Source organism: Phacochoerus africanus, chromosome X (genome assembly GCF_016906955.1).
Source record: "Phacochoerus africanus isolate WHEZ1 chromosome X, ROS_Pafr_v1, whole genome shotgun sequence".
Taxonomy (NCBI): Eukaryota; Metazoa; Chordata; class Mammalia; order Artiodactyla; family Suidae; genus Phacochoerus; species Phacochoerus africanus.
This window is the reverse complement of record NC_062560.1, coordinates 50,091,085-50,117,587: the sequence shown is the minus strand read 5'-3', so window position 1 is coordinate 50,117,587 and position 26,503 is coordinate 50,091,085. Positions and strand designations below refer to the sequence as shown.

Below are 26,503 nucleotides of genomic sequence, written 5' to 3'. Positions count from 1 at the left end.
TAATATTCAGAAGTCAGTTGCATTTCTGTATACCAGCAATGAAATATTAGAAAAGGAATGCAAAAACACGATACCTTTTAAAATTGCACCTCACAGAATCAAATATATAGGTCTTTTTTCTTCTATACCTCTTTTGTTCTCTCCTCTTCTGTTTTGATGACTGTCTTTAGTTTTGTTTTTGGATTGCTTTTTATTTTTGTGTTTTTATCTATTGTAGCTTCTTGCTTTGTGGTTACCATGAGGCTTTAATATAGCAATCTACATATATACACACACACATATATATATATATACATGTATATACGTGTATATACATGTATATATACATATATATACATATATATATATGATTAAGTTACCAGTGTCTTAATTTCAATGCCTTCAAAGTGAAATGCTCTGGGGGCTCCTCATCGTGATGCCTGATCCCCAGACTGGGAGCTTTATGTGGGGCTCAGAACTCTCATTCCCATTGGGAGAACCTCTGTGATATATTTATCCTCCAGTTTTGGGTCACCCACCCGGCACCTATAGAATTTGATTATGTTATGAAAGGGCCCTTTGTACTATGTCATTGTGGCTTCTACTTTCTCTTTGGATGTAAAATATCTTTTTTGGTAGTTTCCAGTTTTTCTGTTGATAGTTTATAGTGAGAGCAGGTGAGCTCGCCCTTTGACTCTGCAATATTGTCTCCTCCATCCAAACGTCTCCATTTTATTAAGGCTGCTAGGATGATAATTTTATTATTGCCTCATATCAAAATGTAGCCTCTTCTAAGCAAGGGGCCAAAGATGTAGAGGAAGATGTGGCAACTGAGCCACTGACTTCACTTCCCACCTTTCTCTTTTATTTTCAAGTTATCTGTATCTTTGTATCTAAAATATGTCTTCTGTAGGCATCATCCAGTTGGATCTTGATTTTTTAAGCCAATCAGACATTTTCCATCTTTTGATTGGATTGCTTGATCTGTTTGTATCTAATATTATTAGTTAAGTAGTTGGATTTAACTTTATCATTTTCCTTACTTTTCCATATAGCTTATATCTTTTTTCTTTATTCCTCCTTTTTTTCACATTAAGTAAATATTATCTAGTTTACTATTGAATTTCTTTAATAGTTTTTCACTATATTGAGGTATTTTCTTGTGGTTGCTCATGGGCTTTCCAAACATCTTAACTATTAGTATCTACTTTAGATTTATGCTAACTTAATTCCAATTAGATATAGAAATGTTATCCCTATATAGCTCTGTTCCATTTTCTCTGTTTTCTGCTCTTATTTCATATATATCATATCTTGATATGCTAAAAACCCAAAAATATATTGTTGTAATTATTTTATATAATTTTTGTTTTAAAGAAGCTGAGAAAATTAAGAATATATATATATATATATGTGTGTATATATATATATAGAGAGAGAGAGTTTTAAAATATTTTCTCTCGTTTTCTCTTCATTTGTTCCTGTGAGTTTGAATTACCTTCTTGTGTCATTTCTTTACTCCAGTATAATTCTCTTCTTTGTGACTAGGTTAGGCTATTTTAGGACAGTCTGTTTCTCTGCAACATGAGGCCCTTGGTGTTACTTCTTGGAGGGCATGGCCTTTGAGCTCACTTTGACTATCTCTTTCCCTATTCTCTCTATTAAGCTGTAAGTCTCATTTGATATTTTTCCAAAATTAGACAATTGGTAATTTTTTTAATTGTGGCAAGAACACTTAACATGAGATCTACCTTCTTAATTTTAAGTGCATAATAAAGAATTGTTAATTATAGGCACAATTACAATAGATCCATAAAACTTACTCATCTTGTATAACTCAAACCCTATATCCATTATACAGCAAATCCTCATTTCCTGTCAACAAACATTCTACCTTCTGTTTCTATGTGATGGCCTATTTTAGATACCTCATATAAGTAGAATCATGCAGTTTCTGTACTTCTGTGACTGGCTTATTTCACTTAGCATATTGTCCTCCAAGTTCATCCTCTCACGTATTACAGGATTTCCTTATTTTTAAGAAAATAATATTTAATTATATACCATATTTTCTTAATCCATTCATCTACTAACTCCAAACTCTCAGTCCATCCTTCTTGCTCCCCATCCCCTTGGCAACTACTAGTCTGTTCTCCATGTCCATGAGTTTGTCTCTTTTCTGTATATAGGTTCATTTGTGCCATATATTAGATTCCAGATATAAGTGATATCATATGGTATTTGTCTTTCTCTTTCTGACTTACTTCACTCAGTATGAGAGCCTCTAGTTCCATCCATGTTTTTGCAAATACAATTAATGTGTTCTTTTTATGGCTGAGAAGTACTCCATATCTTCTTAATCCAGTCATCTATTGATGGACACTTAGGTTGTTTCCATGTCCTAGCTGTCGTAAATAGTGCTGCAATGAATATAAGGGTGCCTGTATGTTTTTCAAAGAAAGGTTTTTTTTCTGTATATATGCCCAGGAATGGGATTTCTGGATCATGTGGTAGTTCTATAATTAGTTTTCTGGGGTACTTCCATACTGTTTTCCATATGGTTGTACCAATTTACATTCCCACCAACAATGGTGGAGGGTTCCCTTTCTCCACACCCTCTCCAGTATTTGTTATTTGTAGACTTACTAATGATGGCCATTCTGATCAGTGTGAGGTGATAACTCATTGTACTTTAATTTGCACTTCTCTAATAATTAGTCATGTTGAGCATTTTTTCATGTAACTGTTGGCCATCTGTATGTCTTTTTGAAGAAATATCTATTCATATCTTCTGCTCATTTTTCAGTTGGGTTGTTTGGTTTTTTTGCTATTGAGTTTTATGAGTTGGTTGCATACTTGGAGATTAAGCCCTTGTTGGTTTCATTGTTTGCAACTATTTTCTCCCATTCTGTAGGTTGTATTTTGAGGTTTATTATAGCTTCCTTTGCTGGGCAAAACATGTCACTTTGATTGGGTCCCACTGGTTTATTTTTGTTTCCATTTCTAGAGCTTTGGGAGACTGACCTAAGAAAACATTTCTACAGTTGATGTGAGAGAACTTTTTGCATACATTCTCTTCTAGGAGTTTTATAATGTCTTGCCTTATGTGTAAGTCCTTAAGCCATTTTGAGCTTAATTTTGTGCATGGCGTGAGGGTGTATTCTAGTCTCATAGATTTACATGCAGCTGTCCAGTTTTCCCAGTACCACTTGCTAAAGAGACTGTATCTTTCCCATTTTATATTTTTGCCTCCTTTGTTGAAGTTTTTTTTTAATTGTTATTTCCCTGATACATTTTTTTTTTCCTACTGTACAGCATGGTGACCCAGTTACACATACCTGTATACATTCTTTTTTCTCACATTATCATGCTCCATCATAAGTGACTAGACAAAGTTCCCAGTGCTACACTGCAGGATCTCATTGCTAATCCATTCCAAAGGCAATAGTTTGCATCTATTAATCCCAAGCTCCCAATCCATCCCATTCTCTCCCCCTCCCCCTTGGCAACTACAAGTCTATTTTCCAAGTCCATGATTTTCTTTTCTGTGGAAAGAGTCATTTGTGCATATATTAGATTCCAGATTTGTCTTTCTGACTTACTTCATTCAGTATGAGAGTCTCTAGTTCCATCCATGTTGCTGCAAATGGCATTCTTTTGCTCTTTTTTATGGCTGAGTACTATTCCATTGTGTATATAAACTGAGTCTTCCTAATCCAATCCTCTGTCAGTGGACATATTTAGGTTGTTTCCATGTCTTGGCTATTGTGAATAGTGCTGCAATGAACATGCAGGTACATGTGTCTTTTTCAAGGAAAGTGTTGTCCAGATATATGTCCGAACGGCATTGCTGGGTCATATGGTAGTTATATGTATAGTTTTCCAAGTACCTTCATACTGTTCTCCATAATGGCTGTACCAGGTTACATTCCCAACAACAGTGCAGGAGGGTTCCCTTTTCTCCACACCCTCTCCAGCAATTTTAATTTAATTTAATTTAATTTAATTTAATTTAATTTAATTTAATTTGTGGAGTTATTAATGATGGCCATTCTGACTGGTGTGAGGTGGGATCTCATGGTAGTTTTGATTTGCATTTCTCTAATAATCAGAGATGTTGAGAATTTTTTCATGTGCTTGTTGGCCATCTGTATATCTTTCTTGGAGAAATGTCTATTCAGGACTTCCCATGTGTCTCATGGCATGAATCTCTATTTTATTGATTTCCTCTGTGATCTTTATGATTTCCTTCCTTCTGCTGACATTTGCGGTTTTTTGTCATTGTTGTTCTTTTCCTAATTCTTTGAGGTGGTGGGTTAAGTTGGCGACTTGAGATTTTTCTTCTTTTTTGAGAACAGCCTCTATTGCTATGAACTTCCCTCTAAGTAATGCTTTTGCAGCATCCCACAGATTTTGAATGACTGTGTTTTCATTATCATTTGTCTTGAGCTATTTTTTAAATTTACCTTTTGATTTTTTCATTGACCCATTGGTTTTTTAGTAGCATGTTATTTAGTCTCCATGTAGTCAGTTTTTTTTTTTTCCACTTCTTTTCTTGTGGTTGATTTCAGTTTCATGCCATTGTGGTCAGCAAAGATATCTGAAATAATTCCTAAACTCTTAAATTTGTTGAGATTAGTTTTGTGCCTGAGTATGTGGTAAATCCTTAAGAATGTTCCATGTGCACTTGAAAAGAATGTATTTTTTTTTTTAGATGTAAGTCCTGAAAATGTCAATGGCGTCTCATTTTTCTATTGTGTCATTTAGGACCTCTGTTGCCTTATTAATTTTCTGTCTAAAGGATCTGTCCACTGATGTGAGCAGGTGTTAAAAATCTCCTACTATATTTGTATTCCCATCAATTTCTCCTTTTAAGTTTTTTAGCATTTGTTGTGTGTATTTGGTGCTCTTATCTTAGGGGCATATATATTGACGGGTATAATATCCTCTTCTTGAATGAATCCTTTTATAGTTAAATAGTGTCCTTCTTTGTCTTTCTTTATGGGCTTCATTTTAAAGTCTATTTTGTCTGATATGAATAGTGCAGCTATTGCTTTCCTGTCTTTTCCATTCATGTGAAATATATTTTCCTATCCCCTCATTTTCAATTTATATGTGTCCTTTGCCCTAAGGTGAGTCTCTTGTAGGCAGGATGTAGCAGGCTTTTTTTTAATCCAGTCTGCCACTCTATGTCTTTTGTTTGGATCATTCTGTCAATAGACATTTAAGGTTATCATTGATGAATATGTATTTATTTCCATTTTAAACCTTATTTTCCAGTTGATTCTATGTTACTCCTTTGTTCCTTCTTTTTTTGGTTGGATGATTTCCTTTTATTTTATGCTTGTGTCCTCTTCTTTTTAGTTTTTGTGAATGTATTGCTTGGTTTTGATTTACGGTTGCCCTGTTATTCAAGTATATGAACCCATTCCTATACCTGCTTTCTTTAGCCTGATAGTCATGTAGGTTCAAACACATTCTAGAAAAAAAGTCTAGATTTTTCTTATTTTTCTTTCTCACATTTTATGATTTTGATGTCCTATTAACATCTTCATGTGTATACTTTTGCAATTCCTTGTGTTTATTTTCACTTTTACAAAATTTTTTTTCTTTTTTTTTCTGTATTCTGGCTTAGTTAATGATTACTTTCCAATTGTGATTTCCTCCATCCTATTTCTTCTTGCTTCTTTTTTATTTAAAGGAGCACTTTCAGTATCTCCTTTTTAATGTGTTTAACATTTCTGGACTCTTAGTTTTTGTTTGTTGGAGAAATTCGAATAGAAGATATCAAGATACAGGAAGCATATAGGGAAAAATTTGGAGCCTAGACTACTAGGCTATATGCTTCCTGTATCTTGACATCTCTTTCCTTTAGATTTGGAAAGTTTTCATGCATAATTTCTCCAATTATATTTTCAATCCTCTTTTCTTTTTCTTCTCCTGGAATCCCTATTATTCGTAGATTAGCCTGCTTTATTTTATCCAATAGACCTCTTATATTGCTTTCATATTTTTTCATTTGGCTTTCTGTCTGCTGTCCTGAATGGATGATATCCATTATTCTATCTTCAAATCACTAATTCATTCCTCTACATTATTCATTCTGCTCTTCAGTGCCTTTAACTCAGTTTGCATCTCTTCATATGAATTTTCTATTTTTTCTTGTCTCCTCCTTATATTTTCTAGTTCCTTTCTAAAGGAATCTGCATACTGTTCATATCTGCTCTTAATTCCTTCATATTCACCCTTAATTCTTTCAGTATTTTCACTATCTCCTTTTTGAACTCAGTGTCTGTTAGATGGCAGAGGACTGTTTCATTGCTTGCTCCTTCTGGTGAATACTCCTGTTCTTTTAACTGGGCATGATTCCTGAGCTTCTTCATTTTGCTTATATTTTTCTTATTCTGTGAGTTTAGGGAAACCATCTACTGTAGTCTTGGGGGGTTATTCACATGAAGAGCACCCCTGGGTATTTTGTGAGGGCTTACTATTTATTTTTGGCATGAGGATTTGGATGCTTGCTGTCTCTTTCCTCAGTGTGCAGGCTATTATTCCCTTGATAGGATGTTGTGTGTGCTTCCAAGGAGATGGAGGCAATAGGCAGGGCTAGTAGCTAGGGCCTAGTTGCTGGTCTCTTGAGAGTAGCAAGGACCTGTGGGAAGGTGGCACAGGCTGCTTCTAGGTTCAAGGCCCTGGGAAATGGCAGTGAGCCTCAGGCAGATTTAGGCGGCAGTGTCAGTGGCAGGGCATGTGCATTCCCATTGGAGTGAGAGTAACAACGGTGGTGCTTGGTTGCTGTTTCCTCCTCTGTGCCAACCTCTGAGGTGACTGAGGCTGAAGGTGGTGTCTGTTCATGGACCCCTAGTTGTTCCAGGCCATGCCCACCTCTGGAGTCAGAGATAAGTGTGCTCGTTTGCCCCTGCTGCCTGACCATGCAAGAAGAACCCTGTCATGCTTAGCCCATGCAAGAGTCCTCACCACCTATAGCTGGTGCAAGAGGGGCTTTGCTGCCCATAGCCACACTCTCCAAGAGTCTGCACTTGCACAGAGAAAGGTATTCCTATGGCGTTCTGCCCCTCCTCCTCTTGCTCTTCCCAACAATGATATCTTGCTTCTCCTGTGGGCCCAGATCTCCCCTCAGGTTCTTTCGGGTGTGACTCTCCACTCCCCAGCCCTTGGTCCACCACCACTCCTTAGCTCCCTCAGGCTGTCTCCACACAGCCAACCCTAGTTATCTCCCTGGAACTGACCTCCAAAACCTGGGTCTCAGTACCTAGCCCCCACCTGAGCATCTCAGGTTGTGGTGTCTGGGGGTGGTGTTACTGATGGTCTTTGCAGCTCTCTCTCTGCTTTGCCCTCCTTGTTTTGGCTGCTGTGCTTTTCTCTGTGTCTTCTTTGAGGTCCTTCTGTCTCAACTGATCTCCCTGTCAGTTAGGTGGCCTCCCAGTGTGTGGAGATTCCTTTCCTCTTTCACTGCTCCCTCTCAGGATCCTGATTCTTTTTTTTTTCCTCTTCTCTCTCTCTCTTTTTACCTTTTGTTCTACCCAGTTATGTGGAGGGTTTCTGGCCCCTCTTGGAGGTTTAAGGTCTTCTGCCAGTGTTCAGTAGATATTCTGTGTGAATCATTCTACATGTAGATTTATTTTATGTATTCATGGGAGAAGGTGACCACTATGTCTTACTCCTCTGCCATCTTGACCCCACCTCTCCCATCTTGTTCTTGATATTAGGAAAGCATTCAGCCAATCAAATGCAAGGTACATTAGCTATAATTTTTTTCAGATATCCTTCATTTGGTTGAGGAATTTCCCTACTGTTTTTTGTTTACTAAGAGTTTTTATCAGGAATGAATATCATAATTTGTCAAAAGGTATTTTTTAAATCTCTTCATATAACATGTGGTTTTACTTCTTTACTGATTATTTTTATATATTGAACAAACTGCATTCGTGGTATAAACTATGCTTGGTTGTAGTGTATTATTTTTCATATGTGGCTAATTTTTTGCTTTTTTATTTAAGTATAGTCAATTTGCAATATTGTGTTAGACTTGGGTATACAGTGTAGTGATTTACTTTTTTGCAAATGATATTCCTTAAGTTATTAGGTTATAGGTTATTAAAAGATTTTGGATATAATTCTCCATCCTATATAGTAAATCATTGCTACTTATCTATTTTATGTATAGTGGTTTGTATATATTAAACCTATACCCCAAAATTAACCCTCCCCTTCTCCTTTGGCAACCATAAGTTTTTTCTACATCTCTGAATCTGATTCTGTTTTATATATATTTTCATTTGTCTTTTTTTGAGTCCACATATGTGATATTATACAACATTTTGTCTTTTGTCTGCCTTATTTCACTAAGCATAATATTCTCTACTTCCATTCATTTTGCTGAAAATGGCAATATTCCATTCTTTTTAATGGTTGAGTAATACATACACCCCCCCCCATTCTCTCTCTCTCTCTCTCTCTCTCTCACACACACACACACACACACATCTTATTAAGTAAATAACCTGTTAATGGGCACCTGGGGTGTTTCCAGGTCTTGGCTTTTATAAATTGTGTGGCTATGAAAATTGGAGTGCATGTATTTTTTCAAACTAGTGTTTTCATTTTTCCAGATACATACCCATGAGTGGAACTGCTAGATCATATGGTAGTTCTAATTTTAGTTTTTTAGGGAAACTTCATACTATTTTTCTTAGTGGATGCACCAATCTACATTCCCACCTACAGTGTACAAGTGTTCCCTTTTCTCCACATCCTCTCCAACATTTGCTATCTGTAGACTATTTGATGATAGTAGTCTTGAGCTGATTCCTCATTGTAGTTTTCACTTGCATCTCTTTAGTTATTAGTAGTGTTGATCATCTTTTCATTAGCCTTTTAGCCATCTGTATGTGTTCTTTGGGGAAATATCTGTGTAGATCTTCTGTCCATTTTTTGATTGCTTGTTTTTTTTTGGTTTTGTTGTTGTTGTTCATTTGTTTGTTTGTTGCTACAGTGTTGTATGTGCTGATTGTATATTGTGGGTCTTAACCCCTGTCAGTGACATCATTTTCAAGTATTTGCTCTCATTTGATAGGTTGTCTTCATTTTGTTGATGGTTCCCTTTGCTATATAAACGCTTTCTAGTTTAATTTGGTCCTATTTGTTTATTTTTGCTGTTATTTCTTTTGCCATGGAAGTCCGAGCTAAGAGATATTAATACCACTTATGTCAAAAACGTTTTGCCTATGTTCTATAAGTTTTATTGTGTCATGTCTTACACTTAGGTCTTTAAACTATTTTGATTTTATTTTTCTATATGATATAAGGGAATGTTCTAATTTCATTGATTTACATGTAGTTATCCAGTTTTCCCAGCATCACTTGTTGAAGAGACAGTCTTTTCTCCATTGTTTATTCTTGCCTCTTTGTCATAGATTAATTGACCATAGGTGTGTCTTGAAAGGCTTTATGTTTCTAGAAACTTGTCCATTTCTCCTAGGTTGTCCAATTTGTTGTTCATAGCATTCTTTTATGATTTTTTTTTTGTGTGTTTCGGTGGCATTGGTTGTTATTTCTTCTCTTTCATTTCTTTTTTTTTTTTAATTCTCTCTCTCTTCATCTTGCTGAGCCTGGTCATCTATATTTTCTAGTTCCTCATCAAAATGATGTGCATTTATATTAGTAATTTTCTTAATTCCGTTAGCATTTTTATTACCACTTTTTTGAACTTAGTGGCTGGTAGACTAATGATCTCTGATTCATTATTCATTTCTTTCAAGGAACTTCTCTCGCTCTTTCAGTTAGGAGTAGCTCTACATTTTTATTTTACTTTAATTTCTCTGTCTCTCTGGATTTAGGAGAAACAGTTATCCACTTTGGTCTTGAGGGGGTGTTTTTATGTGGCTGCACCCCTGTGTAGATTACGTTTGTCCAATGTCTTTGGTGTGAGGGCTGGTTTTGATGTGAATGTTACCCACATCTTTCCTTAGAGTGTGCTGGCCTCTATCACCTTGATATGGGGTGTGGTTGGTTTAGAGGATCTAAGCATGTGCACTATGAGAGATAGGACTTCCTCTCTGCTCCATGCTTTTGCTGCCCTATCAGGGGTTGGATCTGCTCTTCAGTTGCTGGAGCAGAAGCCTTGAGTGTTGGGCTTGAGCAGGCTCTGTTCCGTTTGAGTTCATATTTTGCTGTAAAGTAGAAGAGTATTGAAGTAAGTTAGCTCATAAGCTCACAGAGGCCCAATGCACTGCCTGTTCAGGCATCTGTGGCTCCACTCAGACACAGCCCAAGTTTGCATCCCTGCCCCTGTTGTGGTCATCCCAACTCTAGTGCAAGGCTGAGGCGTGGAGTGGATGGGGCCAATACATTCACTAGGTTGGAACTAGGGGTTGGGGCATTGTGGCTGCAGGAATTGAAGTGGCTGCATTGCTATCAGAGATCTGGGATGATTGTGGGATGTATATTGAGCTAACACAACCAATATTGGCTGCTGCTGCCCCACCTGGACCACAATCAGGACTCTGAGCCTCCTCCACATCCCTAGATCTAGTCTCCCAGAACCTGTCTGCCCCAGATCCAGCACTAAGCTGTGGCATGGAGTGGGTAGGGCCAGAGCCTTTGCTCAACTAGGAGCAGGAGCTGAGGCATGATGGTTGAAGCTGTGCCCTTGGCACCACTTGAGTAAGCATCAACAATCACCACTGCTGCCCCCACCTGGACCTACATGTTGCCAAATTTGAGTTGCCAATTATTTTAGGGTTTTTTTTGTTGTTGTTGTTCGTGAAGGATATTCATTTGTATTTTTCTCTTTTTTTGTACCATTTCTTCTGAGTTTTGTATCAGTGTAATACTGGCTTTATAAAATAAGTTGACAGGAGTTCCTGTCATGGCTTAGTGGTTAACAAATCTGACTAGGAACCATGAGGTTATGGGTTTGATCCCTGCCTGGCCTTGCTCAGTGGGTTAAGGATCTGATGTTGCTGTGAGCTGTGGTGTAGGTGGCAGATGCGGCTCAGATCCTGCGTTGCTGTGGCTCTGGCATAGGCTGGTGGCTACAGTCCAATTAGACCCCTAGCCTGGGAACCTCCATATGCCGTGACAGTGGCCCTAGAAAAGGCAAAAAGACAAAAATAAAATAAAATAAAATAAAATAAAATAAAATAAAATAAAATAAAATAAAATAAAATAAAATATTGACAGATGTTTTCCTATCTTCTAGTTTTCTGAAGAGATTGCATAGAATTTACAGCCAAATTTGGGTAATGGGTTTTTTAATTCAAAATATATTTGTCTCTCTCATAATTGATGTGCTTATACCGTTTACCTTTAATGTAATTATTTGTATATTTGGATTCACATGTACTATTTTCTGGTATGTTTTCTTTTTTTCCCCGTTTTTTTTGTTCCTTCCCCCTTTCCTTCCTTCTTTTGGCTTATTGAACAGTTTTTAATATTTCATTTTACTTAACTATTGTGATTTTTACTTGGCATAATTTTTTGTATTTTCTCTAGGGATTACAAAATACACAAGTTTTCAGTCTGTATAGAATCAATCTGTTACTACTTAAATAAGAGTGTATGAACTCTACAACCATGTATGTCATTTTATGCTTTTCTCTTCATGCTATATTTGTTTTATATGACACATCTATATTCATTGAGGATCCCATTGTACCATGCTATATATATACAATGCTGCTTTTTTTTTTTTTTTTTTGCTTTCTAGCATCCAAGATTTTTTGAAGGACTTAAAAATATGAAAAATCTATTACATTTATCCATATAGTTACTATTTCATTTGCAATTCCTTCCTTGACTACCTTCTTAGCTTCCTTCTGGTATTGTTTTTTTTTCTGTCTGAAGAACCTCTTTTAGCATTTCTTTCAGTGAAGGTATGCCAGCTACAAGGTCTCTTAGTTTTCCTTCACTGAGAAAGTTTATTTTTCTTGAATGATTACTATTTTAGCTGAATATAGAATCCTAGCTTGACCACTCTTCTTTCAGTACTTTAAAATTTTTGTGCAACTTTGCTCTGGCCTCCATGGTTTCTGATAATAAATCTCCAGTCATTTAAACATTGTTGTTCCCTTATAGGTAATGTGTCATTTTTCTTCAACTACTATCAAGATTATTTTCTTTTCCTTAGTTTTTAGCAATTTGATTATGATGTGTCTAGATGGGATTTAATGTTTTTACCCTATTTAGGATTTGCTCAGCTCTTTGAATCTCTTAAGTTTATGGATTTTATAAATGTGGGAAGTTTTCTGTCCTAATTTTCTCAACTACTTTTTCAGGCCCTCCTGAAATATATGTGGTATGAGGGAATGTCCTAATTTCATTGATTTATGTGTAGCTATCCTGTTAAAAAAAAAGTTTAGCCATCTGGAACTCCAATAACATGAATATTAGTCTATTTTTTCATACACTGGTCCCTTGATCTTTGTTCTTTTTCCCCAATATTTTGTCTGTCTGTTGTTCATATTGGATGATTTCTATTGATGAATCTTTGAGTTTAATGGTTCTTTTCTCTATCTGTTTTCTCTGCCATTGAGTCCATTTGATGAGGGTTTGGTTTTTGTTTGTTTGTTTGCTTGCTTTTTAGGGCCACACCTGCACCATGTGGAAGTTCCTAGGCTACAGGTTAAATCAGAGCTACAGCTGCCAGCCTATGCTACAGCCATGCTGGATCCAAGCCGCGTCTGTGACCTATACCACAGGTCATGGCAACATTGGATCCTTAACCCACTGAGCCAGGCCAGAAATCAAACCCGAAACCTTATGGTTACTAGCAGGATGGATTTCCTCTGTGCCACAACAAGAACTCCCTTGGTGAGGGTTTTTATTTTTGTTTGATTATTGTGCTTTTCAGTTTTAAATTTTCTATGTGATTCTTGCTTATATCTTCTGCTTCTTTGCTAAGCCTTTCTAATTTAATATTTATTTCAAGATTTCTTATAATTGCTCATTCAATAATTTTTATAATCAACAATTTAAGATAATTCTAATGTCTGTGTCATCTCATCATTCATGTGTATTGATGGTCTTTTTTCATGTGAGTTGAGATTTCATGGTATTCGTATTTTGGTTGAGTTTTGTTTCTATTGTGGATATAGTTTCTATTATAATGATATTGTATTAATTTTATCCTGTGGAGGTTCATATTTTTGTTTTACCCTTCTATGTGTTGTGGTTCCAAAATCAATTCAGTTTTTAAAACTTTTCTAAAACTATTTAGATCAGCACTGTGTGTGCACCACCTAGTGGTCAATAGGGAGCTTAGGTGGAAGTATGCTTGATAGTTCAGTTTCCAAATCTTTGGCATGCTAATTTGGGCCACATTAAAGCACTCACAGATCAAGTGTGAGCTGCAATGAACAATGTTGTATGTTGTACATGTATCTTTTCAAATTAGTTTTTTTTTCACTAGATAAATGCCCAGAAGCAAAATTGCTTGATCATATAGTAGTTCTATTTTCTTATTTCTTTGAGGAACATCCATAATATTTTCATAATGACTGCATCAGCTTATGGTCCCATCAACAGTGCATGAGAGTTCCCTTTTCTCCATATTATTTCTTCATTTATTCCTTTTCCAATGTTCTTACTTTAATTATATAGATTAAATTTCTTACCTATATCATATCCCTTCTGCCTAAATAAAAGATTTCTTATCTTTTGAAAAGAATCATTTTGAAAAAATCATTTTGACTATTTTTTAATTTATTTTTTATTGTTATTTCCCCCAACACACTTTTTTCCCCCACTGTACAGCATGGGAACCCAGTTACACATACATGTATACATAATTTTTTCTCCCATTGTTGTACTTACAATGGAGCATGACAATGGGAGAAAAAATGATTTATTTATTTTTACATGGTATTTTTTTAATTGTAATCAATCGCTATTTCCCCAACACATTTTTTTTCTACTGTACAGCATGGTGACCCAGTTACACATACATATATACATTCTTTTTTCTCACAGTATCAAGCTCCATTATAAGTGACTAGACATAGTTTCCAGTGCTACACAGCAGGATCTCATTGCTAATCCATTCCAAAGGTAATAGTTTGCATCTATTAACCCCAAATTCCCCATCCATTCCACTCCCTCCTCCTCCCCCTTGACTATTTACTTATTTATCTTCCATATTATTTTTGAAGGGCATTTATGTTGAATTTAGAATTGGATAAGCAGGGTTCTTTTTAACTTTCAATACTTTAAAATTTTATTCCACTCTGTTTGTTTCCGTGGCTCTGATAACAAGTCTAGTGTAATTTTTCTTGTTCTTCCCTAGGTAAAATATTTCCTTTACCTCTTTTTCCTGGCTACCTTCAAGATTTTATTTTGCCTGGTTTTCTGCAGTTTGAATTTGATATGTCTGGATGTGATATGGTTCTTTTTAAAACTGCATTTACCCTGCTTGGTGTTCCCTAAGATACTTGGGTCTGTGGTTTATATCAATATCTTTTTTTTTTATTTCAGGAATTATTTCTTCAAATACTTGTTCTCCATTCTCTCTCTCTTTTCCTTCTGGTATTCTAACATGATAGTGTATCAGAGTTCTTGGGTGTTTTGTTCTGTTTTCTTTTTTACTCTTTTTTCCTCTCTCTGCATGTCAGTTTGTATAATTTTTGTTGCTCTATCTTCAAGTTCACTGATTCCTCAGCTGTGTCATGTTCACTGATAAGGACATTGAAGGCATTCAAAAAACACATCTATTCATGTGTTTTTTCTCTTGCATTTACATTTGATTCTTTCTTATACTTTTCATCCCCTGCTGAAATTACCTCTGATCTTATATATTGTCTAACTTTTCCAATATAGACTTTAACATAATAATCATAGCCATTTTAATTGCCTGTCTGAAATTCCAACATGTGTGTCATAATCAATTATGGTCCTGGTGACTTTTTTTTTGGTCTTTTCAGACTTTGGTTGTTGTTGTTTAATATGGAACACTTCACAAATTTATGTGTCATCCTTATGCAGGAGTCAAGATAATCTTCACTGTATCATTCTGATTTTTTAATATTTGTGCACAGACTGTTTTTTTTTCTTGCTTTGATTCTTCCTTTTGTGCTGCTCTCTGGATATTACCTCCTGCATCCTTTTAAAATATAGTTTGCTATTATTTTACTTGATTTCTTTTAGCTTGATAGTAGGGAATAGGGGACTAGGGACAGTCTACGTAATTATGATTAATCTTCAGTCTTAAGCAGGCTTATCCTGAGTCACAGAGGTGTGACTTTCCCAAATGTTCCTGCCCATGCTCTAAATATAATGGTGGGTCTACCATATATTCCATTTTTTCTATTTTTCTTCTCCACCTGTTGTGAGTTTCCACCAGTGTACTCATTCTTATTGCCATTCCTTCTATAGATTAAGCCTTGTTTCCCTTAGGGAAGATATAGTAATAGATTGATCTGGGCCATTTTAGTGGTATTGGATAGTCATCTCTGCCAGTTGCAGTGAACATCCATCAGTGCTCTCAAGCTATAGTTTTTATAGCTCTCAAGCTCTCAATCTCTGTGAAGATTGAGGCCTTTGTTCCATAGGGTATAGGGAGAATGATCTGGGCACAATTTCAGCCATTGCTGCTTTTCTTTTTCCTTCCTCAAAACAGATCTATAGGGTATCTTTCTCAGGATTCTTTTCAGTCTTCCCTGTCAGGACCTGGTGGAATTCTTAGAAGAAAAGTCTGCAAGAAGATTCAAATCCACCTATGTCTGCAGTTTAGAGGGGTTTCATATTCTCACACTAGCCCACAACAAACTTTTAGCAATTCGTTAACACATTTTAGCTGAATATTATTATGAGTTTATATGTTTTTCAGTAATATCTGCAAAAGATAAGCAAATACCCAGGCCTTGTTTCTCCCTGCAAATGCTTGTCTCTACAGATTTTGGGTTAGCTGTTTACACTGCAATGTCAGTTCTCTCATGAATTCAAGAAAACACAATTGGCAATTCTCCATGATTTTTTCCTTATTACAGTGGTGGGAGAGAAGCTTTTTCCAATTCTACATTTCTTTGCTGATACCAGAATATCATGTGAACCTGGGAACAACATTTGAGGCTCTTTTGTGTCTTTCAGCATCCATACCCCAGTTTACAAATTCCCCCACGATGGTGATCATGGTGGGTTTACCAGCTCGAGGAAAGACCTACATCTCCACGAAGCTCACACGTTATCTCAATTGGATAGGAACACCAACTAAAGGTATGTCCCTGAAACCCTTTCTTCCACAGCACACGATAAACCATTGACTGAAAATTGAGTAAGGTAGATGACTTTAAAAGGGACAAAAAACATCAGTACCGGGAGCATCTGAAACCATTATTACCAGTATTAATAATAATATTATTATTACTATTACTACTACCACCACTACTACTGTTACTACCACTACTTTCATAAATTTACAATTTCTTAAGTATATACTCTGTGTCCAATCTCATACTAGGTGCTAAGTATAGGAAAATGAGTAAGAATAAATACCTGCTCTTAAGGAGTTACATTGTTGCAAAACCACAAACCAACCCTATGAGTAACATACTACATATATTACTGTTATTATTACTACCACAGCAATATTACTATTTTATTAACATTACCATTCCATTGCATTAAGGTTTTCTTCAAACCTTAGGGGCATGTGGAGTCTAGCACGTCGAAGCCCCAGCCCAGAGGCCCCCAGAATATCTTAAGTAAAGCAAGGCTCCTCAGCTCACCTCTCCAGTCCAGAAGGCGTCCGCTCTCTCCGAGCCTCTCCTTAGGTCTGAGCCTGTCTGCTCTCCCTCCCCAGCCGGAAGTGATCCTGCCTCTTTCCGCCTCCAGAGGGTCTCCTTCCCTCCCTGTCAGCCTCCTCCCTACTTCCACTTTTCTTTTCCTTTCACACCAATGTGATCTCTTTTCTGCTTACTCTCTCTTATTCAGCAACCACTCTCTTCTCCTCTCTACTTGATTTCTCTATCGCTCATCCTGTATCCCCATTCCTATTTGATTCCTGGGTCCCCCCAGGAAGACTGTGCTTCTCTGAATTTTCACACCAATGCTTTCTACAGCCCCCTCTGTGCCAACACTAATTACACAGTGTGTTGTAGCAGTGTGCGTGTCTGGATTTCTCACCCAGAAAATGCTCTGGGGTAGGGGACTAGATCATATTCATTTCTATTGGTCACGTAAGACCAGACTAAGATGTTTAGAGGCTCTAAGCACTAAAAGTTAGGGTGCCCCCACATCGTATGTAATTCAGAATAAAAACAGCAAATGTAAGAAAGTCTACCTAAAGTTTTTTAATGTATCCCCTGATGACAATATTGATGCTTTTAACTTAGCTGAAAATTTTTACTGGGACTGTGTTCCCCTTTACTGGTATGCTAAGCAAGCACTTAGCCTCTCTCCCTTGTGGAATGGAGCACTGGTCGCCAGTGTAGAAAACAGTTCTTCCTGGGCATTCGTTTAATCATTCAGTTACTAATTATTTGTTGAGCACACTGTTGCACCAAAGCTCTTGTTGGATGTTGGGCAAACAAAGGCAAGTAAGATAGGATCCCTGCCCTCAAAGGATTCACATCTGTTCTCAAGTTCTAAAGCACTCATGTAGGAGGAATTAGTATTATCATCATTGGACAGCCAATGAAATTAATGTCCAAGATGTGAAGTGTCTTGTCTAAAGGCACATGGTCCCTAGTGACAGAACTAGGATACAAACCCATATCCCATTGCTTCCAAAGCCTGACACTCACTGTGCCAAGCCTGCTACTTGGCGCTACTGATTGGGAAGAGGGAAGAATCCCACGTTGGCCCCGTGGTTCTCCTTTCCTCCATTCTCTTTCATTTCTCTTGATCATCCCAACACCCTGTCTATCTGCTTCCTTCCCTCTCTCTCACCAAGTCTTCTCCTCTCCTCCTCCCATTTCTTCTTTTCCTTCATGGACTTTCTCTTTCTCTTATTCACTGGGGAAGAGTTTCCCAATGATTTTCCATGTACAGAAACCCATGCTAGGCATTGGAGATGCAAAAATGGATGAGAGCCACACTCTATCCTTGAAGCTTTCTCCACCTGGTTGGGATGCATAAGAATAGGACATGGCACCAAAGGATCCCAGAGCAGGGTGCTGAGGGGCTCACAGAGGAAATCACCAACTGGAAGGCAGTGAAAGTTTCCAGATAGGGTATGCGTGAGCTGAGTGGGTCCTGTAGGAGGAGTAGGACATTGACAGAAAAGAAGGGGAGAAGGAATAGTTCTTGTAGGACTGAAGGCTCTGAGGAGCCTCTGCTGAGTGTAGGGCCACACTGGAGGTAGGAGATGGGTCTCTGCTCTAATACACCTGCTTCCCATCTGCTCTACTCCAGTCTATTCTTGCAGAGACCCTCAGAGTCAGGTTTCAAACACAAAGCTGACCGTATCTATAGCCGCCAAGGGTTCTTGTGGCCTACAGGTTTAAACCTAGCTCCTTAGCCTGCCATTCAAGGTCCTGCATGATTACCCCCCTCACAGACCTCAGTCACAGTGGATGACTCACCATCCTCCAAACAGGTTTTGCCTTCTGCCAGTGTCATACCTTTGGTCAAACTGTTCCTCTACCTGGGTTGTCTCTGTCCCCATCTCCCATACTCCATGCCTTCCTAAAAAGACTGGTACAAATGCTGCTTTCTCCAAGACACCGTTGGATATCGCCCTGAGTTTAATTGGTCTTTCCTTCCCCCTGACTCATTTGCATGAGTCTGTCAGAGCACTTAACAAAGTGGGTGGGAGCTCTCTGTGTACTGATTCACTCACTGTCACTGCTGCATTTTGAGCTTCTTTGAGACCCCATCATGTAGATCTGGCTCATCTCTGAGACCCCAGAACTCATGTCCTCATTCACAGAGTAGGTGTCAGAAAATATTTATTGGATGAATGACTATTACATTACCCCTTTGCCTATTATCCCCTCTTTCCTCCTATCCTTCTGTCTTCTCTGTTTTTTCATCTTTACAATTGAGAAAGTACAGCCTAAGGAAGGCAAAAAATCTAGATTATCTGTCCTGATACTGGAAAATGCACAATAGCATTGGACTAGGATTCACAGGGACCAATCTAGTTCTATCACAACTGACTCGTTGACCCATGGTGATGGAGATCACCAGTTTCTTTATCTTTCCAATGGAGTTGTATGACATTAAAAGAGTTGGAGTTAATGATAATTAAAATAGTGAGAAGATCACCAGCTTTGGAACAAAATAGACCTGGAGTTGAATCCCAGCTCTCCATTTATTAACTGAGAGTTACTTCCAAAGTTTCTTTGAACTTTGATTTCCTCATTTACAATATGGGAATGGTGATCCCCACTTTTCAGTGTTCTGAGAGGTAAATGACCTGGTAACCACAATTTGAAGCTTTATAAACATATAGCTACAAGCTATTCCTTCTTTTACTTCTGAGATCCCTCCCAGCAAGGGGTTTTTTGGTTTTTGGTTTTTGTGTGTGTTTTTTTTTTTTGCCACTGGGATCTTCCCAACCTCTTTACCAGGGCTCCCTGCTTTCAGTGTTTAATTTAGGCCAGTATCGACGAGAGGCAGTGAGCTACAAGAACTACGAATTCTTTCTCCCAGACAACATGGAGGCCCTACTTATCAGGAAGTGAGTATCTAACATTTTAAGGACCTGCACTGCCCTCTGGCTGAGGGAGGCCTTTGTTCAGATGATGGGGGAGTAGGGCAAAGCAATTTGGGTTAGCAAGAAGGCCCTCTAGATGCTCAAAGGGTGGTCACAACAGCACTTCTACCAACCTAAATAATGCTATCCCCTGCTTAAGAAATTTTAAATTTCCTATTTTTGATGGGAGAGAGTGGAAACTTAGCCTAGCATTTGAAACATGAGTCTCAATAACTTGGCCCACTCCAATCTCATCCATTCAACCTCAAGGTCTCTCTCCTCTACAAGCGTCTGAGAACTTCCAGAACAGAACCTGGGTCTAATTTATTGATCCATAGCCTCATAATAGAACCTAGCAAAGAATAATCACTAAACAAAATTTTGCCAAAACCGTAAATACATTGCCACCATCATACCTGTGCTTGCCCTGTTATGTATACCAGGAACAACTTCTACTTTACAGACCATATACCCAAGCTCTACTTTGATTAAAGAACCAATTCAGTTTGAGTTTTATTAGCTCAAAGATTGGAGCCCTTAATAGTATGACTGTCATTTGTCAACTTTTCTTGGGTATGTTACTTTATACCTGTCCCTGAGTGTCCACACAGAGCCACTTTCAATTGTGTCTTCACTCTGTGCTTGTCATAGTTCCTAGAACACACCCTTTGTAGATGTTCAATAGATGAATAATGTAATGTAGGACATCTGAGAGGTGGTGCAAAAGATAATGCAGAAAAATAGAGAGGAACTCGTCTTGGGTATAGGGGTTGTCTTTGTTTCTTTCTTCATCTTTTTCAGGCAGTGTGCCCTGGCAGCTCTGAAAGATGTCCATAACTATCTTAGCCATGAGGAAGGTCACGTTGCGGTAAAGATATTTGTATTTTCCCTCAGTTTCTCCTGAGATGGAGACATTATTCTAAGTACTTTTCACATATTTATTTAATTCCACCTTCCCCCATGAGATAGGTATTATTATTATACTCCATTTTATAGCCTAGAAGAATGTTACACATAGAGATTAAATAATTAAATATTTTTCCAAGGTGGCAGGCCAAAACTGGAATACAGGTTATACTGCTCCAGAATCTATACTTTTAACCAGTATACTCAACCACTCCACCCCTAAGAATTTTTCAGGACTGTGCTAGAATTTAAGACTGAAATATAAACATTTTTGAGTTCTAGAGATTCACCTAAACATCTAGTCAGTTTAATTTCATAGGCCTTTGGGATAGGATCTATAAATTCTAAAAGGAGAGGAGATCTTCAAATATGTATATGGTTCCATCTAAAGTACTGAGGATAGTAAATTGTTTCCCATCCTTGAAGAGCTCCACAGTGATAGGAAAAGAAGCTTTACCTAGGAGTTGAGAAAATCAGTTCCAACTCTGCTCTGCTAGCAACTCTTGGTGACCTTATTTAGACAGATCCTTTCTCTAAGCCTCAGCTACTTTACCTGTAAAATGACTAAGAAACCCCCACAGTTTTCTTCTGGTTTTATTATGCCTACAGAGTCTGCTGAACTTCTGTGCAGACAGTAAGGGCTCAATGAGGGCTTGAGAAATTTATATAGGCTAATTCCAAATCCTTTCACTCCTTCAAAACCCTGTCCAAGTTCTATCCCTTCCCATAAGCCCTCCACTTAGCACAGGAATCATCAAAGTGTAGGCATTTCTTTTAGAACCAGGCTCAGACTCAAAGCCATCTCATTGTGTGCCTCTAGGTTTTTGATGCCACCAATACTACCAGAGAAAGACGGTCTTTGATTCTACAGTTTGCTAAAGAACACGGTTATAAGGTACAGTAACCCTCAAACTCTAATGTAGAGCCTACTCATCTATAGTAAACCCCAAAGGAAAGGAAAGGCAGGGGATGCAGAGATGTCAAATCAGCTGCCATATGCTTAATTTGGTTGCAGGGCCTTCCAGATCACAGTTAGAAGTAGAAAATAGAACCAGAACAGGAAAGTAGAGGTGCCACATTAGGCAATGGAAGATGATTGCTGACAAGCTGACATTGCGAGGGTGGGAATGAGGAAGGAGGAGAGTGAAACACTACAATTTAGGGCCAATCTGCCTAACAAGACTCAGAATCCTGAAAGCATCACTGTATGAAATTATGTTGTCAGAGATACCTCTAAAGATGACTCAGAGCCACTGAGAAGGAATCAAACTCTGTTTTGGTATAATTATATTATACCAAATATAATTCCCTGCTGGAAATTTCTGTTCTGTTTCTCTTATAGGTCTTTTTCATTGAGTCCATTTGTAATGACCCCGACGTCATTGCAGAAAACATCAGGGTAAGGAGCACAAATAACCTTTCCTTCTTACTTTCTTGCAGATGTGAAATAATGCCTAAAAATACTTCTGTGCAGTTAAAGGAGGGATTCTTCCCTGAGATTCTTCTCCCACTTCCTATAAGAAGCATTCCCTGACCATCCTGGCATATTATGATTCAATGAATTTCCTCTTAGTAGTGGAGAGAAGAAATTGAGCTTCCAAAGGAAGAATAGAATTGTCAAAGGTTCATACAGCCAGGAATAGGTAGAACTGGGACTGGACCACAGACTTGACTTTCTGCCATGAAGGCTCTTTTTTTCTGCCATGCAATTCATATCAGAGCTATCACTGCTCTTAGACTCCAGGCAAAAGTCGAAGATTAGATCTAGATTAAGATCACTCACCACATTTTATTGTACTCTATTTCATGAAATTACTGGGGACAGAGGAGAACTTAAAGGCCACCTCCTTCAGCCTTCATCAGAAACTCGAAACCTTAACAGACAGAAATGTATAGGGTAGAGTCGTGCCCTCAAGCTCACATGTTTCGAAGCATAGAACATGTCCAGATCTTCCCTTTCCTTTTCATCCACCCATCCATCCATTTATTGCTTCAACATAAATTGAATCTATACACCTGGGCTGTGACATTCTGAGTAGACAGAAATGTATAGGGTAGAGTCGTGCCCTCAAGCTCACAGTCTAGAAAGGGAAACTGGCAACTTTATAGATGTAACTCTGAGTCATTGCTGAGATGAAGAAACAAAGGAAGCTGTAATAACATGATGTTAAGGATTTAACCTTGCATGGGAGGGGTAGGGGTGTACCAGGTAAGGCTTCTCAGTGAAGGTTACAACTGACCTGCATCTTGAAGGATGCATAATAATTTGGCGGGTGAAGAATGGGAAATAAAGGGATAGCATATACTAAGTATGGCACCTTCAGGGAACTAGAAGTAGTTTAAATTGGCTAAAACAAAGTGTGTGGAGGAATACAGGAGCAATGACAGGTGAGGATGAAGAGATGATTTGGGGATTAGTCATGACAAGTCATGAGTCACCTGCTAAAATATTCATAGTTTATCCTAAAATATATGAGGAAATGGTGAAGTATTTTAAGCATGGAAATTCCATGGTATGATGTACATGTTAGAAATATCCTTCTGACTACTAGTATGGGAAAGTAACTAGACTGTAGATAGAGTAACTGGTCACAAAGCTATAGTGAGAATCTGGGAAAGAGAGAATGGAGGCCAACTGGAGAGATATTTAGAAGATACAGTGGACAGGATTTTGTGCCTGCTAAGAGGTGGGGGAATGATAGAAATAAACACATCTAGGGTACACTCATCTTAGGTTTAGGCAACTTGGGTAGATTCACTGAGGTGGGGAGTGTGGGTGGAGAAGGTAGATATTAATAGATTAGGAGGTCCAACCCTTCAGAAATCTAAAGCAAACATGTTGTATTATTCCAGTAAACACTCAATACCCCTGGCCAAGATCTTCTGTTCCTCTTTTCTATCCATTTATCACACCACAATTTCCGGTCTACTTATAGATGTTTTTCTTAAATGGTGGGTGCTCTAGAACTGAATGCAATGCATCAGACCTTGTTTGACCACACAAAAATAAGGAATGAGGAGTTGCACAGTTCAGATTCTCTTCAACTGACTGATTTTGTAAACTTGGGCAAGACCCCTCCTCCAAGTTTCACTTTCCTCATATCTACAATGAGGGATGTTTCTCAATGATCTTTAAGGACCCTTCTCCAGGGCACTGTCAGAGGCTGTCTCCCCCAGTTCCTTTATCCTTCTCCCTTCTTCCAGCAAGTGAAGCTTGGCAGCCCTGATTATATAGACTGTGACCGTGAAAAGGTTCTAGAAGACTTTCTAAAAAGAATCCAGTGCTATGAGGTCAACTACCAACCTTTGGATGATGAACTGGACAGGTAAGAACCCAAAGTGCAGCTCTGGATCCTTAGCCCAGTTTTGATGTCCTATAGAACCTGGATAAATGCTTTCCCTCTCTGGGCCCTAACTTTATTTGTAATATCAGTGAGCTGTTTTTGATTATCTGTCTTTAAGAGTCCTCCCAGCTCTAATTATTCAGGAGACTGTGATTCCTTGATGTGTAAGGTGTTCACAAGAGGTTTGCAGTAGTGCTTTCCTGAGCAATATGGACATATTAGGACCCTGATGTCAGGGGTAAAATGACCCTTCTGTGGTTTTTGCTATTATGTTTTCAAAAGTATTCTTCACATGTGGATGACACTTGAGTTTCCAAACATGTTCACCTTTATTGTTTCATTGAATCCCTTGGCACCCCTTTCAAGCAGGCTGAAATAGGTCTTAAGATCATAAATTTTCAAGAAGATGAAATTGCATCCTAGAAAGCTGAAACCACTGCTCAAATTTTAAGCACTTAACTTTGCATGAGAGGGGTAGGGGTGTACCAGGGAAGTCAGGAGTAGAGTTATGATTCTAACCACATATTCTGTCTCCTAGTCATATCCATATTCATAATGCCCACATACCTCTTAAATAAGTATTTGACCACTTTGGGCTGTGGTGTACACAGAGGATGTAAATAAGGGCAAAAGAGATAAGTTCTATCCTTAGTGCTATCCATAGTGCTTTGACGTATGGGAGGTTCTATCCATAGTGCTATCCATAGTGCTTTGACATATGGGAAGACACATGAAAAATATGAAACTTTCATTCATAAAACCAACTAAAGATTGGAGAAGTTTTAACTTGCAGTACAGGGAGGATGTGAGTTTGGGACATGGAGTGTTCCCAGGACCTTACTTTCTTTCAAAATGGGTTGTGATAAAAAGAGATCCTGGTCACTTGGACCCTTTGGGCCCCGAGTGAGAAGTGTAAGGAGGCTTTAAATAGTCATTACCACCCTAGGAAGTTTAAAGAGCATCCTTCCAGCTTTGTCTGACCAAAGTCCTCAGAGGTAAGCATTGTTACTGTCTCACTTGTTAGATGGGGAAACAGACCCAAAGCACGGCAAGGGTTTACCTGAGGTCACATAATGAGTCTGTAGCAGAATATATACTCAAATTCTTATCTTCAAACTTCCAACATGGTTATCTCCTTCCCACAGTCCTATATGATAAAAACTGTCACATGAGGCTTAGTCACTCAGTGCAAGGGCCAGGACCTTAGGTACAATTGTAAATATTGTTCACTGTGCCTGGTCAAGTGTAAACTCGCATTTCTTACCAAGGTATGTGCACTGGAGTGGAAGAAACTTTTTCAAATTTCCACAAAGTCATTTTATGAGTTAGTAGTATATGGTGAAAGATATTTGATGTTTGAGATCTAAAATGAAAGGACAGCACTGAGAAATCCCCTAGCCTTTGGCACAGACTCCTGCAGGTGCTCAGTTTGTGTCTGATGAATCAGTTTGAACTAGAGAAAACTTATTCTGAAAGTTGGCTTTATATAATCATTTTTTCATCATCTGACCTTTACAGTCCATACATCATGGCCCACCCATATGCTGTGCCCAGGAACCCAAAGAGAGAGGGCTGTCTCTGCTCTAATAGAATGCCCACTTGATTGAGGAAAGCAATGGGTATGCAATACACCAGAATTGTGGGGATGGTAAACCAAGTAGGGTGAGGGAATAAAAAGAGGGGACCCAGTCCAACTTGGAGGAAAATATCTGGAAGAGCAAGATTAGATTAGATATACATTTAAGGCACCAACAAGGGAGAGACTACTAAAACTAAGAAAAAAAATTTTTCCTGAAATAATCAATAACTTTATCATATATCAATCTTATAGAAACAAAATCTTGTAAGTATTTAAAGTTTTACATTTCAAAAAGATCATCAAGGTATTCAAAATAGAAAAAAATAACAAAAATTCAGTATCACATCCTCATATTATAACATAGCATATAATTTTTATTATAGTTGATTTGCAGTATTTTCAGTTTCTGTAATGAAGTTCCCTGTGTTGTCCAATAGGAACCCATTGCCAATTCATTCCAAATGTTACGGTTTGCATCCCCCAACCCCAAACTCTCCATCCATCTCACTTCCTCTCCACTTCCCCCTGGCAACCACAAGTCTCTCCATGTCCATGATCGGCTTCTGTTTTGTAGACAGGATCATCTGTGCCATATTTTAGATTCCACATATAAGTAATATATGGTATTTGTCTTTCTTTTTCTTATTTCACTTAATATGAGAATCTAGTCCCATACATGTTGCTGCAAATAGCATTATTTGTCCTTTTTTATGGCTAATTAGTATTCCATTGTATAAGTGCACCATATCTTCTTAATCCATTCATCTGTCTATGGACATTTAGGTTGTTTCCATGTCCTGGCTATTGTGAATAGTGCTGCAATGAACATACAGGTACATGTATCTTTTTGAATGAATTTTTTTTCCCAGATATATGCCCAGGAGTGGGACTGCTGGATCATATGGTAGTTCTATATTTAGTTTTCTGAGGTACCTCCATACTGTTCTCCATAGCAATTGTACCAATTTACATTCCCACCAGCTGTGAAGGAGGGTACCCCTTTCTCCACACCCTCTCCAGCATTTGTTATTTTTTGACTTG

General features: G+C 38.0%; 1 protein-coding gene and 1 pseudogene across 8 annotated transcripts in view; one reads left to right on the top strand and one right to left on the bottom strand.

Moving 5' to 3' along the window:
- The window catches only part of PFKFB1 (6-phosphofructo-2-kinase/fructose-2,6-biphosphatase 1), a 78,876-nt gene that overhangs the window by 16,309 nt on the left and 36,064 nt on the right, over nucleotides 1–26,503 (top strand). For all 8 annotated transcript variants that reach the window (XR_007132822.1, XM_047764788.1, XM_047764789.1 and 5 more), the window contains exons 2-7: nucleotides 16,084–16,209; nucleotides 19,525–19,618; nucleotides 20,435–20,501; nucleotides 21,360–21,434; nucleotides 21,882–21,938; nucleotides 23,744–23,865. Coding sequence is in view for 7 of the 8 variants with exons in the window: in XM_047764788.1 (XP_047620744.1) it covers nucleotides 16,084–16,209; nucleotides 19,525–19,618; nucleotides 20,435–20,501; nucleotides 21,360–21,434; nucleotides 21,882–21,938; nucleotides 23,744–23,865 (541 nt within the window). In the remaining variant the exon portion in view is untranslated. The remainder of the gene's footprint in view (nucleotides 1–16,083; nucleotides 16,210–19,524; nucleotides 19,619–20,434; nucleotides 20,502–21,359; nucleotides 21,435–21,881; nucleotides 21,939–23,743; nucleotides 23,866–26,503) is intronic.
- LOC125118984 (uncharacterized) lies at nucleotides 14,935–15,032 on the bottom strand (annotated as a pseudogene).